Here is a 15,878-nt window from a genome sequence, read left to right as displayed (position 1 = left end):
TCCTTGTTGACAAAATAGCTTGAAACAAAATTCAGAAGAAAGTCGTTATCCAGAACAGATCCTCAAACGTTATCTTGGGATTTTTAGCCGAGAAAAACTCTACGAACACAATTCACAGTAATTTGCTTTCTTTTTTTTCCCTCAACAGTTCATTCACGTGCATTGCAAAATATCTTCTAACATGGCCTCACTAAATTTCGCTTATGCTTATAAGCCGTGACAATCGCTGAAACTCATTTCAATAAAGAGGGCGCTGCAGGGAATCCCTGTTTTTCGTTACGTTGCCATTGATTGGTGGATGCCATGGTTCCGTTCATGGCCCGTTCAGGGCCTCTTGCGGTCAAAATAGGCAACACATGGAAGTTCCGATTTTTTCGAGAATTTCAAGAGCAATTCATAGCTGCATTGGCTTAACATAGAAAAGTCATAAATTGTCAAGGCCTGTAGAGCGTCAGCGCCATCTAGTGGGGCCATGCTTCAAAAGAAAATTCGTGAACTCAAGTTGTTTTCACTAGCAAAAATTCTCAGGCGTTTTTCTAGGCTTGTTAATGGGAAACATATTATTCTAGATCAAACTTCAGAAGAATTTGGCTTTTCCTTAGCATGAACTTTCAAGTGTCGTTTCAGCATAATCGAATGAGCAAATACCTCGGAACAAACGTCGCAGGCAAACGGCTTCTCTCCTGTATGGGTCCTCAAGTGCGCTCTCAGGTGCGACAGTTGAGTGAATTTCCTAGAGCACACTTCGCAGGAGAACGGTTTTTCGCCAGTATGGATCCTGAGATGCACCCTTACATCAGCGGCGCCGGAAAACGCCTTTGAACAGACTTCACATTTGTACGGTTTCTCGCCAGTATGGGTCCTCAGATGTATCTTCAGATAGGTTGAGCTGGAGAACGCCTTTGGGCAATGTTCACAGGCGAACGGTTGCTTCTCTCCTGTATGGGTCCTCAGGTGTGCTTTTAAAGTTGGAAGTTTGGAAAACGCCTTTGAGCAATATTCGCACGTGTGTGGCTTCTCTCCAGTATGGGATCTCACGTGCCTCTCCAGACGCGAAGCGTTATAAAATGCTTTTGAGCAAAGTTGGCAGGAATAACGTCTGTCGTGGATTCTCATGTGCGCCTTTAAATACGAAGCACTGGATATAATCTTTGAGCAAATTTCGCAGCATAGTGGTTTCGCGCGACGATGGATTTCCAGATGCTCCTGTAAAGCTGTAGCTGTATAAAATGCCTTTGAGCAATGTTCACAGGCGTGTGGTTTCTCTCCTGTATGTGTTCTCATGTGCAATCTTAAGCGCTCCAAGCGGGAAAAGGCTTTTGAGCAATGTTCACAGGCGTATGGCTTCTCACCAGTATGGGTCCTCCGATGCATTTTCAAGATACTAGGTCTGGAGAATGATTTTGCGCAAACTTCACAGGTGTATGGTTTCTCACCAGTATGGACGCTCAGGTGTCTCTTTAAATCTGAAGTGCTGAAAAACGCCTTTGGGCATTGCTCACAGGTGAATGTTTTCTCACCAGTATGGGTCCTCAAATGTTGCTTTAAAGCTGAAGGTGTAAAAAAAGCCTTTGAGCAATGCTCACAGGTGAATGGTTTTTCACCAGTATGGGTCTTCAAATGTTGATTTAAATTTTTATTTTTAGAAAATGCCTTTAAGCAATGCTCACAAGTAAATGATTTTCCGCCAGTATGGGTTGAACGTGGTTTTAAATCGGAAGCACTGGAAAAAGCCTTTGAACAATTTTCAGTTGGATCGGGTTTTTCTCCACCATCATCAGAACTGGTTGCCATTGCGGAACAATAAGGAAGTGATCCCTCAGAAAATTTACAAGATGATGAATTTGCGCGAAGGTAAATGCTCAAAAAGTTCCTACAGTTTTCAAACGCTTGAAAAGACTGAGTCGGTTGGACACTACCAAAGCACAATGGCGGTTTTTTAACAAAACTCTCACACTTAGAGATAGAACATAAAATAGGACTAATTCTTTACACTATCACTCACTCTTAGATTTTATCATCAAATTCTTGTTTTGTCAAGCAAGAGTTAGAAGTTTCTTGAGTTGGAAAGTTCGTTTTTTTTTTTTTTTTTTTGAAGAAGAAGAACTGTTTAAAAAAATACTGCAGACAACTGTTCAAAATTATTCTTTGTGGACCGGGTTTTATAAGTAAATATATATAATCGGTTCTCAATAAAAATAATTGCGTACACAAACGCTTCCAAATAACACTCTTCACTATTTTCTTGTTTTCTGAACAGTTTCAAACCAGTTTGCTATTTCTGTAATTTTTAAAATGTACTCAAAATTTTAAAACTTTAATTTTTAACTTTAACTCTTTTGCTTTCAATAAAGATCAATCTATCATAAGCATCGACTCTCGCCACAACTGCTGTTTCCACAGTTCTTAGGGAAGTATTTAGGAAAGTTTTACTTAAGTTGTATCGATCCAAAAATCAGCTAAGCTGATTCCTTAGATGAAGGCACAAGCAAAAGTATCGACTCGGAACGCATCAAACGAGGACGTCACATTTACTGAAATCCAACAACATGCCTTTCAGATTTTGCTGAAAAGAAATAAATAGAATTAGAAAACATTGAAAAATATCACTATTTTGATAGCATCATCGTTACTGCTATTCATATTTTTTTAAAATAAATTATTTTAGGTTCCTTTTAGAAAGTTAAGATTAATTTTTATTTATTGAACAGCTATGGTAAATTCTTTAGCACTGGTTTAGGGGCGGTTACTTACTGCTTAAATGTTTGCTTACTTAGTTTTAATTTTTATAAAATTATTCGTTATTAAACAATATTTTTCTTGTTAAAATAACAAATAACATTGTTTGTAAATATTTTTACAAAATTAAACTGTTTATTAAAACTAATAAGATGTGTATAAAACTTATATTTATTTTTAAGCTGAACATATATTTCTATAGTATTATTTTTTTTTTCTAAACTCGATTTTTCCGGCATGCCGAAAAGGACCAGGCAAGTGTTATCGAAAATCTGGTGACCCCCGAATTTTGCGGCACGCCAGATAATGGGGGTAACATGGTATCAGCTTTGTACCAGTAAGAATAGCAATTGCGTACCAGTTAAGTTGGGTTTGGCAACAAATCCTTTAAATTTGTACAAGATCAAAACCCAATCTAAAGCAAATAAATCATTTGTAGCAAAAAATTTACAAATAGATCTTAAAACTAAAATTGATAGCAGTACAGCCACTTAAAAAAGTGCTGTGAGAAAAGACTTCATGTAAGAGTAAAATCAATCATAACACATACTTAACTCAGTGGGGCAGCGAAAGGGGGGTGACCCCTCCCCTCCCAAAGGCATTGGTTCTATCATAAAGACAAATTTATATGAAAAGGCTTATTGAATGAGCTGAAATGAAATAGCTTATTCATGTGAAAAGACTGCTTTGATCGAAAAACCCCTTCCAGAAGATCTTTTTGATTAAAAAATCCTCTTCAGAAGGCATTTTTAATCAAAAAATCCCCTTCAGAAGGTAGTTTTGATTTAAAAAAACCTTTCAGAAGGTATTTTTGATCAAAAAATCCCCTTCAGAAGGCATTTTTGATAAAAAAAAAAAGAAAAAAACAAAAAACAAAAACCCTCCAGAAGGTATTTTTATTTAAAAAAAAAAAAATCCCCTGCAGAAGGAAGTTTTGATCAAAAAAAAAAAAAAAAACCCCTCCAGAAGCTATTTCTGGCTACGCCAGTGACTTAACTAGTAACTAAAAGTAGTTGTGTCATAAAGTTCCTTACAAATATTTATCGTACTTTTATTTATAGCATTACATGATCTGTTATTTTCAATCGACGATGTAATTACCCTCGTTATGAGCAACCTTTTGCTGTGCAGTGCACTAATTGTCAATCCCGGACAGATAGAAAGTAATCGACTTTCGAGATAGCATTTTGAACATCGGACCTATTTGCCAAGCTTTTTGTCACATATAGATCAGAAAAAAGGGAAATCAGATAGTGCAATGTCAGGTGCGTAGGGTGGGTGAAGCAGTGCTGCACAGCTCATAAATGTTTTAAGGGTTCGCTTTGAGCAGTGTGGTCTTGCAATTTCATGCTTCAGGATCGCTCCTATTCTGCTGATAACAATGAAAATATTCTAGCCACAAATTCCACCATCTGATCTCTCTTTCTTCAGATTGCTAATACACTTTCCATGAGACAAAAATCTGAGAACTTTAGCTCGTATCCAAGACAACCTCTCCTGGTATTTTGCTCCAAAGCAATTGATTTTTATATCTGTAATTGAAAATTGCCAGACTACGTGGCAAAAGGCTGTTGATTACGAGGGCAATTACATCGTTGACTAAAACGTGCAAATCAATATTTTTTGCATCAACTCCTTTTGAAAATTTGAGCCAAAGCAATAATATACACGCAACAGAACAAAATACTTTCATAGAAGTGCATTGAAAGCAGGGTTCGTGATTTTATTTATTTTTTTTTTAAATAAAAAAATCGGGATTTTAAAAAAAAATTTTTTAAAAAATCAAAAAAAAAAAAAAATGGGATTTTTATTTAATTGGATTTTTTTTTTTATTTTTTAATGTCTTCAAAAATTTGTAGTTATTAATTACTTAACATTTATAAACATAATATATTTCAAACAATAGATGAATCCATTCTGCTTACTTTTAAAACTAAGATACGTTGTCTAACTATTCAATACATTTTTAAGATTTATAAATACGTTATAATACTTGGATAAGAAGTGATTTTGTTTTATGCTTTGCTTAAAAATATGGTTTCCATCATCATGTACGTTTAAGTGTAAAAGAATATGTTGAGCAATTACTTTTTTAAACTATATTAGTGATGGTGTATAAGAAAAACTGCAAGTTTTTATTTGGTTCTGTTACGAGTTGAACTGTAATTATGGAGCAAGAGCAATATTGCAAGAGTGGAACTCTGTTTCACTCACAGATAGAGGGATCTATGTAATTTTGCCTGTTGAAGTTAAGATTGTATGACGCAGTGTAATTAAATTTAGAGCAACACATTCTGAAAATTCAAAATTAATTTATAAAAATAAAAGCAACTGATTTTAATTAATGATTTTGTTAAAAAAAAACACTTGATTCAAATCAATTGATTTAAATCAATGAAGTTTTAAAAAATTCACTTGATTTAAATCAAGCAGATTTAAATTAACGAACCCTGATTGAAAGGCGAAAATTATTTAAATAATACAACACCGTAACATGAAAGATGTTACGGGGCTGAAGTTTAGCACCGAAAACAGGACAAGGGGTCATTGTTTTAAGCTATTTAAATCTCAGGCTAACATGGACGTTAGGAACAATTATTATTTTAGCAGGGTAGTGGAACCTTGGAACAGCTTACCGGAAGCGAGGGAGTAGACAGTTTTAAGAGGGCCATTGATCTTCACTGGGGATTGTAAATTGACTAGGACCAGTCTAGCTGGGCCCAGAGCCTCTTGCTGGTCGTCACTTTTGTATTTGTATAAATGGAAGACCAGGTACAGTTGATGCAGGGTTGATACAACGGTTTTAACTGTCGAGTGCGTGTGCGTCAACCGACTCATTCTTACTCGTCTTACGTAAGCAAAAAAACTTAACTTTTTTAGTTTGGGAGTTACTCGTAAATATTGCTTTGAGTGTGCACAATGTACATTTTTATTCCTTCATTTCAAATGTACTATACAGTGGTTAACTCATTTAGCGAATATAGGATTTTATTCCGGAGATGGTTGAGGTCATTAAAATTTTATGTCTCCTTGATATCATCAAAGTTCATTGATGTAAACGAAGGCATTATTAAAAACTATATTGATCATGTCTTATATTTAGGCAAAGTTTTCTCCGCCAATCATTCCGGGGTCAAGACAGCTATCGCAGAGAAAACATTTCTCTCTATTAAGTTAGTTAAAAATAAAAAGGCTTTATCATGGCATCCGGTTTGATGCAGAAGACAGCCGAATGATGCCAAGCCATCACCTAAGTGTCCCTAAGTGCGTTACAAAACTTGGCGAGATACTGTGACGACCTCTGCTGAATGCCAAGCAGCCATATTCTGTGTGGCAGGAGCAGCGAGTCAATAATAAAAAAAAAAGTCCTAGACAAAGCTACGTCCCTCAACCAATCAGCGCTTAGCTCCTCCCAAAGTTTACAAACTGCCAACATTTACCTTCTATAGACGAACCGGCGCATCAATTTAAGATTAGCCATATTGGATCGGAGCGAAAGTTTGAGTGGCTGTCTTTTCTGGCAAGTTATCGCGTTTGATTATTTTCACTGAGAGCAATTATTAGCGGCACATGAATTGTTTATTGAATCTCTTATATAATTAAAAACTGAGCGTATCTATGTATGTCCAAGCTTCTTCTCCCGAACGACAGTGAATTGACCATCGAACCAGGTGTCGATGGATTCGTCCTCTTCCCGTCTTCATGTTTGGCTATTTAACATCATCCTCCGGTAATAATTAGCGGAGATATCAGTTAAAAACTATTAATTATGAAGCTTGGATTTCGACAAAAAATCCCTATTTTTCGAAGGCTTTCCTCCATTCAAATTTTTATTCAGTGCTTCTTCTGAACTTTCCGCAACGACGCTTTTATTAAAATGTATAGCGGATAGAAAATAACTGAGATGAAAGATCTGTTGCCATTTTTTTTCTCGAATATGAACAGGTAAAGTTCTTGTTTTTGTTTTGAGGCTTTTCCTGTAATCAGGGGATTTAAAATGTTTACTTTATTGGGTTTTCCGCAATCTGGCGCAAAATTTCACTGACTTTTTTTTTGGTTCAAGCCTGAGTGTTGAACTCGCGTCACTTGACCTAACTTTTATTTTCGAGGTGGACCGTGCAAAGCCGGGCGACGCAGCTAGTAACATATTAATTCTTGTCAACTTGGCACAATCCGTAGTTTTGCTCCAGTAACTCTAGCATCGCAACAATGAAAAACCCGGTCCGAAATGCAAAAAAACTTAGGCTGATACGTTAGCCTATGTACAGTAGAACCTCCATTAAGGGACAGCTCTATTTAAGGGATAAAATGTCAGGTCCCCTTAGTGTCCCTCATTAAGAGGTTCTACTGTATATAGCAGCTCTAGCCTACATTTTCGACGCGTGAAGTCACAGAATAGACAGGCGGAACAGGCTGGAGTGTGGTAAAACTCTCCCCAGTTCCATCCCTGAAGTCCATCTGATGTCTCCCAGACTGCACGCTATAAATACACAATACACGTATTTGCATTTGCTTTGCGGTAAGCCTCTGCATTTATTAAACAGCAAACTTCGGGTGGAACAGCAAAACTTCAACCTTTATATCATCGCCACAGAGCAACAGTAGGATATCTTAGAGTTATTTCTGGAATTTAGATGTCTTACTGTTGCTCTGAGGCGACGATGTGTGAAATTACAGTATGATGATATTTTCAACGGAAATTTACATGGTGGTTTGCTGCCAACGTTCAAATTAGTAAACAAACTACTGTATAACCACGGATCGTATGGAAAGGCTAATATCCGGTTTACAGACGGAAACGGACGCGTTTATTACCTTTTAGGGATAGTAGTTTTTCTGACAGGGATGTGCGAGTTTGACCCTTAATTATTTCTACTCAGTTTTATAAAAATTGCAATTTATTCACTACAATAATTTTTAATTTAAACTATATTCGAACGATATTCTCACTCAAAAATTAATAGATTTATTTTGTTTACAACATAATTTGAAGTTTACGATTTTGCGTTTAATTTTCCGAACGAAATGAAAACATGTTATTTTCTTTTTGTTGTTTCCATAGAAACTCATTGTGTCTCCACTCATTTTCACCCCAAAAATGACAATAAATAAATAAGGCCCTGGTGAAATTATGAAACGCGTGCATCAAAATCCCATTGCTGTTTTTTCATCTCCCCTACTGGATTCATTTAGATGGAATCGCCTTCACTTGGCTGATTGCCAAATTACATACAATCCGCGGCCAAACAGTATTATGCAAAATCAAGACCTCTTTATAATGTATCGGGGGCCAAAAAATCAGTTTGTTAAGTAATCTATTCGCTAAATATTGACCAACACCTTGATTGCCTACCTTCCTGGAGTAACACTAGTATCTATGTAATGACAGATATAATTAGGGATTCTATGCTAAAACACAACGGATTTTATACTTCACATACATTTTTTAAAGGAAGAATTATCAGCAATTGCTTTACCATCGGTAAGATTAGTATTAAGATTCCAATTAACATAAAAAGGGGTATTTGAGACATAATCATTAATTTCAGCAGAAGCAACAGCTTTACCAGACGTATCGGCATATTTGTAACATAAAAACACGGCACCTAATCGAAGTACAAAAGCAAAAGACTTCAGTTTCAACCCAGGAAACTCTTTAATAACACGTTGAAACTGCTTGTTTTCACAAAACACGGGATTACAATTCTGAATAAAATTCGAAACACTATCGTCAGTAGGATTGTCTTCTATCAGCTACTAAATCTAAACCAAGGAGAATAGAAGAAAGGGGAGACGCTCAACGCGACAAAACCTGAAGCTAAGACCGTAACCGGCTTTAACTGACGCGGAGAAAAGTCTACCCAAAACATTCGGCTTTGAAGGGCTTTATCAGTGCTATTTTAACTAGAATGCTGTGTTTAATAGCGAATATTTTCTGTTGGTTTAACTAAAATGCCTGCTTGTGTTGCGTACGGGTGTACAAACAGATCTTTTATCTTTTTTCTGTAAAGAAATAATACGTTTTTTTCTCCTGACTGGGGAAATTGATACCTGAGGAAAAGTAGTTAAGAACTGTAAATGTCTAGTTCCTTTAGACAATCATCCTTTGCATTTATTTTCCTGTATCTCAAATACAAATTGTAAATTCAATTTTTATTAAAAAAAAAAAATCTTTGGAAGCATTCGTTTAAGCAAGTTTAATATTACATTTATTTTAAGCTAGATGTCAAAGGAAACCAAAACTAGAAATTAATAAGTTTTATTCATTTACTGAGGGCAAAATTAAAAAAACTACATAAGTTGTCTGTAAAAATTCCATATTTTTGTTCCCTTTTAAAGATTGTCAAAAAATCTATTTTTGCTGGAGGGGGAAAACCGTGGTTTTTCCACCCGTGGCGAAATAATTGCCAACCCTGGTAACACAACTTGAATAACTCATTTCTTGTTCGAAATATCTCTACTGTCCAATCACGGATTGCATAGAATTTTCAAACGTCCAGATAAGACGAATCTATGTGAATAAGGAGAAAGGTAGAAATTTGATGCGCGTATTCCGCTCATTTGAATGACTCTGCTTCTGCAAAAGCTGACATCGCTAAAAAATAATAGATTCGTCCATTTCCGGCTGTAAAACGGATGTTTGTCTCTCCATACAATCCGTGGTCAGACAGTACTAGAACCATAGAAAAAAAAAAGATAGGGCACATATTTTTTTAAATGCAAGAAAACTATAAAATTGCTACATCATATTATGATAAAAATGATGATTCATCATATTTTAACTGTCACAATTAAAAACAAGTTTAATGTTCCAGAAATATAGTGCGTAAAAATGTCTCATTTGTGCAAATGGTTTAAGCAATACATAAATTTTGAGCTACAAGGTAGATTTTTCTTTCTTTTTTTTTTTAACTAAACTTATTGAAGAGAGCTCTTGACAAAGAAAATGTAATCGAAAAATTATTTAAATTTTTGGCTATTTTAAGGGTATTTTGAAGAAATTTAAATTTTTGTCATGCATTTGTGTTTTACTTTCAGTGTGTCAATATTTATTGTGTATAATCAAGACATTTTCTGTACTTGGTACATTCTGTAGTTCTTTCAAACAATGTTCAAAATTTAAGATTAAAGGCATCCACATTTTTTAGCATAATTTATTTCTTATGTGTTTATACTCTAATTCTAACTAAGCACAGTTATAAACATACTTTTTCATTAATTAAGTGCGTTTAAGCTTCTGAAATTGTGTGGTAATCGGGGGAAATAAATAACTACTCAACATTCCAAAAATGCATTCACTAACAACAAAAATAAATAAAAATAATAAAAAAAAAAATCTCGAAAGAAATAGCTTTTTTCATTATTGTATGTGATAAATAAAGCTTTTTTTTTTTTTTTTTGGCTCGGACAGTAAAAATTATAATAGTGCCGCACATTTATTTCTCTTTCTGAACGTTTTCCCTATTCCTCTACATTGAATACCATTGCTTTCTTGGATAGAGTTTTCCCCTTCCCCTCTCCCTCACCCGCTCTGTCCACGGTTTCAAGTGCGCGCAGCAAGTTTACGGCTTTGGGCGTCTCCCCTTTCTTCTATCCTCCTTGATCCAAACACCAACAGTTTGATCTTTTAACAGTCAGTTTCTGGCAGTTTACCCGGTTACTTCAAAGTGGCTTCAATCAGGAGGGGATAGTGTTGTACTTTGAGACACTTTTCGTATTTTAACTTTTAACGTCAATTATTTGAGTCACATTTAAAATCTAAAAGTCAGCACTAAAATACCCCAAAATATTTCTAAGCAATATATTTTTTAAAATTCAGGCAGTTTGAAAATTAAATATTGCCAGCCATTTAAAGTAAAAGTTCCAAACTGTTCCTATTACATCCTATTGTACCTTGGGACCCATCCTGGTGTACTATGGGAAAGTCTTCATGATTCAACAAACAGCCATATACTTGAACTAATTTTGTACTAAAAAACTTTTTCATGGTAATGAATTAAATCATGAATAATTAATAATGAATTATCTAATATTAAATGTGTTTAAAACACCACATAAGATTAGAGAATTATTTCACGCTCCTTTATCTACCTATCCCCTCTCTATCATCGCCCTATTATCTTTATTATTAAGAACCATGCATATGTTGTACCTTGGAACGTGTCCAAGGGTACAAAACGTTGTGGTTGTCTAAAGGTACAATCACCACGTGGTTTAACCACCAAAAAACAAAACAAAAATATTTTTTCATGATAGTGAATTAAATCATGAATAATTAAAAATGAATTATGAATAATGAATTATTATCTCACATTAAAAGTGTTAAAAAGACTACATAATATTAGAACATTATTCCATGTTCCTAAACATATCTTAATTATTAAGAACCATGCATGCGTTGTACCTTGGAACATGTCCTGTTTGGCTGTACAAAATGTTTGGCTGTCCCAAGGCGCAATCACCACGTGGTTTAAGAAAAACCAAAATAGTGTCCAATCTAGATGCACTATCATTATTTTCTCATAAGCAAAAATATTTAAAACATTTCTCTTTAATAACAAAATAAAATTCAGTTGATTAGTTTTACAAATACAAAAAATGAAATGAAAATGAAGAAAATATTTACTTTGGAGTCATGAAATTTTCTTTCTCTCACCAAATAGTGAATTTTACTCATTTGATGCTGATTTTTACTATGGCACCGTTTAGTGGTGAAGGTTACTATTAGAGATTACAAAAACCTTGGCTGCTAAAAACAGAGTCTTAGAAATTAGCAGTGTTCCAAGGTTCAATAATCTCCACTCCCAAGCGTTTGTACTAAGTCTTCCTCATTGTTCAACACTAAATCGTATATTGAATAAGGCTCTGTCACTATATGCTTTATCACTTCATTCGTAAAACGGATATAAATGTTAGACCATGCCCAGAGCGCCAGCAATAGTTCATCGGAAAAATTCCCTAGTGGCACTAAATATGAAGAATGAGAAAATGTTTTGAACAGTAATCGCAAGAATACGACTTCTCGGCACTGTGACCATTAATGTGTTAGTAGTTGAGAAGCTTGCGAAAATGCTTCTGAACAATGTCCACCGGTATTTGGATTTTCGTCAGTGTGAATTCTCCTGTTGAGCTGTAAACTTCAAGCATAGGAAAAAGTCACAAGAATACGACTTCTCGCCACTGTGAACCATTAATGTGTCATTAATTGAGACGCTTGCGAAAATGCTTCCGAACAATGTCCACCAGCATTTGGTTTCCCGCCGGTGTGAATTCTCCTTGTGGTGCTGTAAACTTGCAGGATGAGAAAATGCCTTTGAACACAAGTCACAAGAATACGACTTCTCGCCACTGTGGACCATTAATGTGTCATTTGACACATTAATGGTCCGACGCTTGCGAAATGGTTTGAGACGCTTGCGAAAATGTTTTCGAACAATGTCCACCAGCATTTGGTTTCGCGTCACTATGAAGTCTCTTGTGGTTTTGTAAACTAGAAGACTGAGAAAATGCCTTTGAACAAAGGTTGCAAGAAAACGGTCTCTCACCGGTGTGAGTTCTCATGTGTTCCCTTAAATTCGAAGCATGGGAAAATGTCTTTGAACATTGTCCACAAGAGTGTGGTTTCTCGCCAGTGTGAAGTCTCATGTGTTGGCGTAAACTTGAAGAATCGGAAAAAGCTTTTGAACACAGCTCACAAGAATGTGGTTTTTCGCCAGTGTGAATTCGCCTGTGGCGGTATAAACATGAAGCATGGGAAAATGCCTTTGAGCACAACTCACAGGAATATGATTTCTCGCCACTGGACCATTAATGTGTCATTTATTGAGACGCTTGCGAAAATACTTCCGAACAATGCCCACCAGCATTTGGTTTCTCGTCAGAGTGCAGCCCCCCTGTGGTTTAGTAAACTTGAAGAATGAGAAAATTCCTTTCAACAACACTCGCAAGAATACAACTTCTCGCCAGTGTGGACCATTAATGTGTTATTTATTGAGACAATTGCGAAAATGCTTCCCAACTATTTGGTTTCTCGTCAGTGTGAATTCCCCCCGTTGCGCTGTAAACTTCAAGCACGAGAAAAAGTTTTTGAACACAAGTCAGAAGAATACGACTTCTCGCCACTGTGGACCATTAATGTGTTACAAATGGAGATGCTTGCGAAAATGCTTCCGAACAATGTCCACCAGCATTTGGTTTATCGCCACTGTGAATTCTCCTATGGTGCAGTAAACTTTCAGGATGCGAAAATGCCTTTGAACAACACTCGAAAGAATACGATTTCTCGCCACTGTGGACCATTAATGTGTTATTTATTGAGACGCTTGCGAAAATGCTTCCCAACAATTTGGTTTCTCGTCAGTGTGAATTCCCCCGTTGCGCTGCAAACTTCAAACATGAGAAAAAGTTTTTAAACACACGTCACAAGAATACGACTTCTCGCCAGTATGACCATTAATGTGTCCTTTATTCAGACGCTTGCGAAAATGTTTCCGAACAATGTCCACCAGCATTTGGTTTCTCGTCAGTATGAAGTCTCCTGTGGTTTTGTAAACTTGAAGAATGAGAAAATGCCTTTGAACAAAGGTTGCAAGAAAACGGCCTCTCACCGGTGTGAATTCTCATGTGTTCCTTTAAATTCGAAGCATAGGAAAATGTCTTTGAACACTGTCCACAAGAATGTGGTTTTTCGCCAGTGTGAAGTCTCATGTGTTGGCGTAGACTTGAAGAATGGGAAAACGCTTTTGAACAGAGCTCACAAGAATGTGGTTTTTCGCCAGTGTGAATTCGCCTGTGGCGGTATAAACATGAAGCATGGGAAAATGCCTTTGAACACAACTCACAGGAATATGATTTCTCGCCAGTGTGGGCTCTCAAATGCGCCTTTAGTTGGGAAGGTTGAGGAAAAGTCTTAGGGCAGAGTTCACACGCAAATGGTTTTTCGCCAGTGTGAATTCGTAGATGATATTGCAAATTTAAAGACCTGGTAAATGCCTTTGAGCAATACTCACAAGAATATGACTTCTCGCCACTATGAAGTTTCAAATGTGTCTTTAATTGAAAAGAATGTAAAAACGTCTTTGAACAGAGCTTACAAGAATGTGGTTTCTCGCCAGTGTGAATTTTCACGTGATTGCGTAAACTTGAAGACCGAGAAAAAGCCTTTGAACAACGTGCGCAAGGGTATGGCTTTTCGCCAGAGTGAATTCTCAAGTGTTTCTTTAAATTAGAAGCATTCTTATGTGTCCTAAAACAGAATTCGCAAGAATAGGGCATTTTTTGTAGTGTGTTATGTTTCCAAAAGTTGTTACCCAGAAAATGACTTGAAATGAAACCACATCTTCCTCTGACGTGTCCCTGATATTGTTCCTTCAACTTTGAAGTCTTGGAAAATACTTCTGAGAAAGCTTCACAAGCAGATGGTGCATTGCACGGTTGGAGCCTGGAATGTTACTTTTAATGTGTTCTTTAGAAAAGGTCTTTGAACAAGAATACCACAGGAATAATTGTTCCTCTGAAGCATGGAATTTTGAAGTTTTAAAGCGAAGGAAAGTGAACAATGAGAAGAGTTCTTAGAACAATGTTCGCACAAACGCTGCTTTTCATCGTTATTGGTCTTCAAATGACATGCCAATACAAGAACAGGAACGTGTCTTTGAATAAAATTTACAAGTCTATGAATTCTGGTAAACGTAGAGATAAGAGACAAACGAAAGAAGCAAAATTGATTAAAAGTATTACACCAACAACTTAACCGAAATGATTTCGCAGATGCCAAACTTCAAAGTCCTTTAAGAAAGAGTCAAGGAAAATTCAATTCATTACTTGTTTGTGTGCATTCCAATAAATAAATTTCATAATCATTACAGTTTGATAAGGGAAAATATGAGGATGGTTTCCAACAAAGGATTATAGGTTATTAGAGTCTAGGTTTAGATTTTTTCAGACTTTCATTCAAACCTACATTTTGATGGACATGTATGTGAAGGATGTGCATACAGAGATCTGACATCATCGCATGTCGAAATCCAATGTGACACAGTTTAGATCATTGCTGAAAAAAAATAATTAAAAATAAATCAGCATCAAAAATTACGCACACACACACAACCACACACACAAAAACAACTTATTATTAATTAAAAATAACAATATTAATGTAAAACATTTTTGCTGACTCTTTCACGAAAAAATATACGCCCTTAAAAGGAAACAAACTACTATCACAAAACTACTATCAGTCAGTAAGTAGCACAACCAATTCCGGCAGCTGCACAAGCCGAAACATGGTGTGACATTGAATCAAGTTAGTCACCCATGGCCCCTGCGAAAGATCGAGCCATCATTTTCGCAACTGGAAAATCGAATCAGCAAAACATTATTGCGAGACAGCTGCAGTTGCCTTATAAGTATGTCCCAGACGTGCTGTACTGGCGACAGGTCCGGTGTTCTGGAAGGTCACGAGAGTACATCATATCTTTGAAGACAATGTTGGGAGCGCCACACTGTGTGGACGATGGTTGTCACGTTGGTAAATTGATCCAGAGTGGGAGCTGAGCAACCCATGGCCCACTACCCCGAGAGGTACTGATTCGGAAAACAAAACTTGGAGGTCTTTGTGATCACGGACATATTTAACCAGTCACTATAAATGAACACGGAAGATGTTTAACCGGCCAGTACCAAAGCCGGAATCCTAAAATTACGAGTCCGGTTCCTTAAGCGTAATCCAGACATGCAAGTCAGCGCCGACTTTTTCTCCCTAAAACCAGTTTTCGGTCCGTGTTGTCATGACAGCACGTTCTTGGGTGACCTGAAAGCATTGACAGTACAACCGACAGTACAACATTGTCCACGTCGCTGCAAGCCGGCATAGTGCCTTGAAGGAAGACTTTAGTGGGGGCTCGTCTAACCTGGAATCATTGTGAAAGCTACGCTAATCCTAGTCACTGCATTACGATGCTGGCAGGTTGAGCTTTCCTTAACTATAAAGGTGATTGTGTGTCCCAACAAAAAAACGTTCCCCGCGCTATCACACCTTATGAATCACCGTATGCCACTGGAAACAAATGTTGAATACAGAGGCGGCAAATAGGGGGCAGTCGCACCTCGAATTTTTTTGAGCAGGATGGTAAAAAATG

General features: G+C 36.5%; 1 protein-coding gene across 1 annotated transcript; it reads right to left on the bottom strand.

Annotated features, from left to right (window-relative positions):
• Positions 1-373: 373 nt before the first annotated feature.
• LOC129232858 (zinc finger protein 234-like) lies at positions 374-15,611 on the bottom strand. Its single transcript, XM_054866957.1, has 2 exons — positions 15,582-15,611; positions 374-1,485 (listed from the first exon to the last, which is right to left on the bottom strand). The coding sequence occupies exons 1-2, from the start codon at positions 15,609-15,611 to the stop codon at positions 571-573; spliced, it is 945 nt and encodes a 314-aa protein (XP_054722932.1). The 3' UTR covers positions 374-570.
• Between the last annotated feature and the right edge of the window lie 267 nt (positions 15,612-15,878).

Source organism: Uloborus diversus, unplaced genomic scaffold (assembly GCF_026930045.1).
Source record: "Uloborus diversus isolate 005 unplaced genomic scaffold, Udiv.v.3.1 scaffold_14, whole genome shotgun sequence".
In the NCBI taxonomy this organism is placed as follows: Eukaryota; Metazoa; Arthropoda; class Arachnida; order Araneae; family Uloboridae; genus Uloborus; species Uloborus diversus.
Note: the sequence above shows the minus strand (reverse complement) of the source record. Positions and strands in the feature narration are given on the sequence as shown.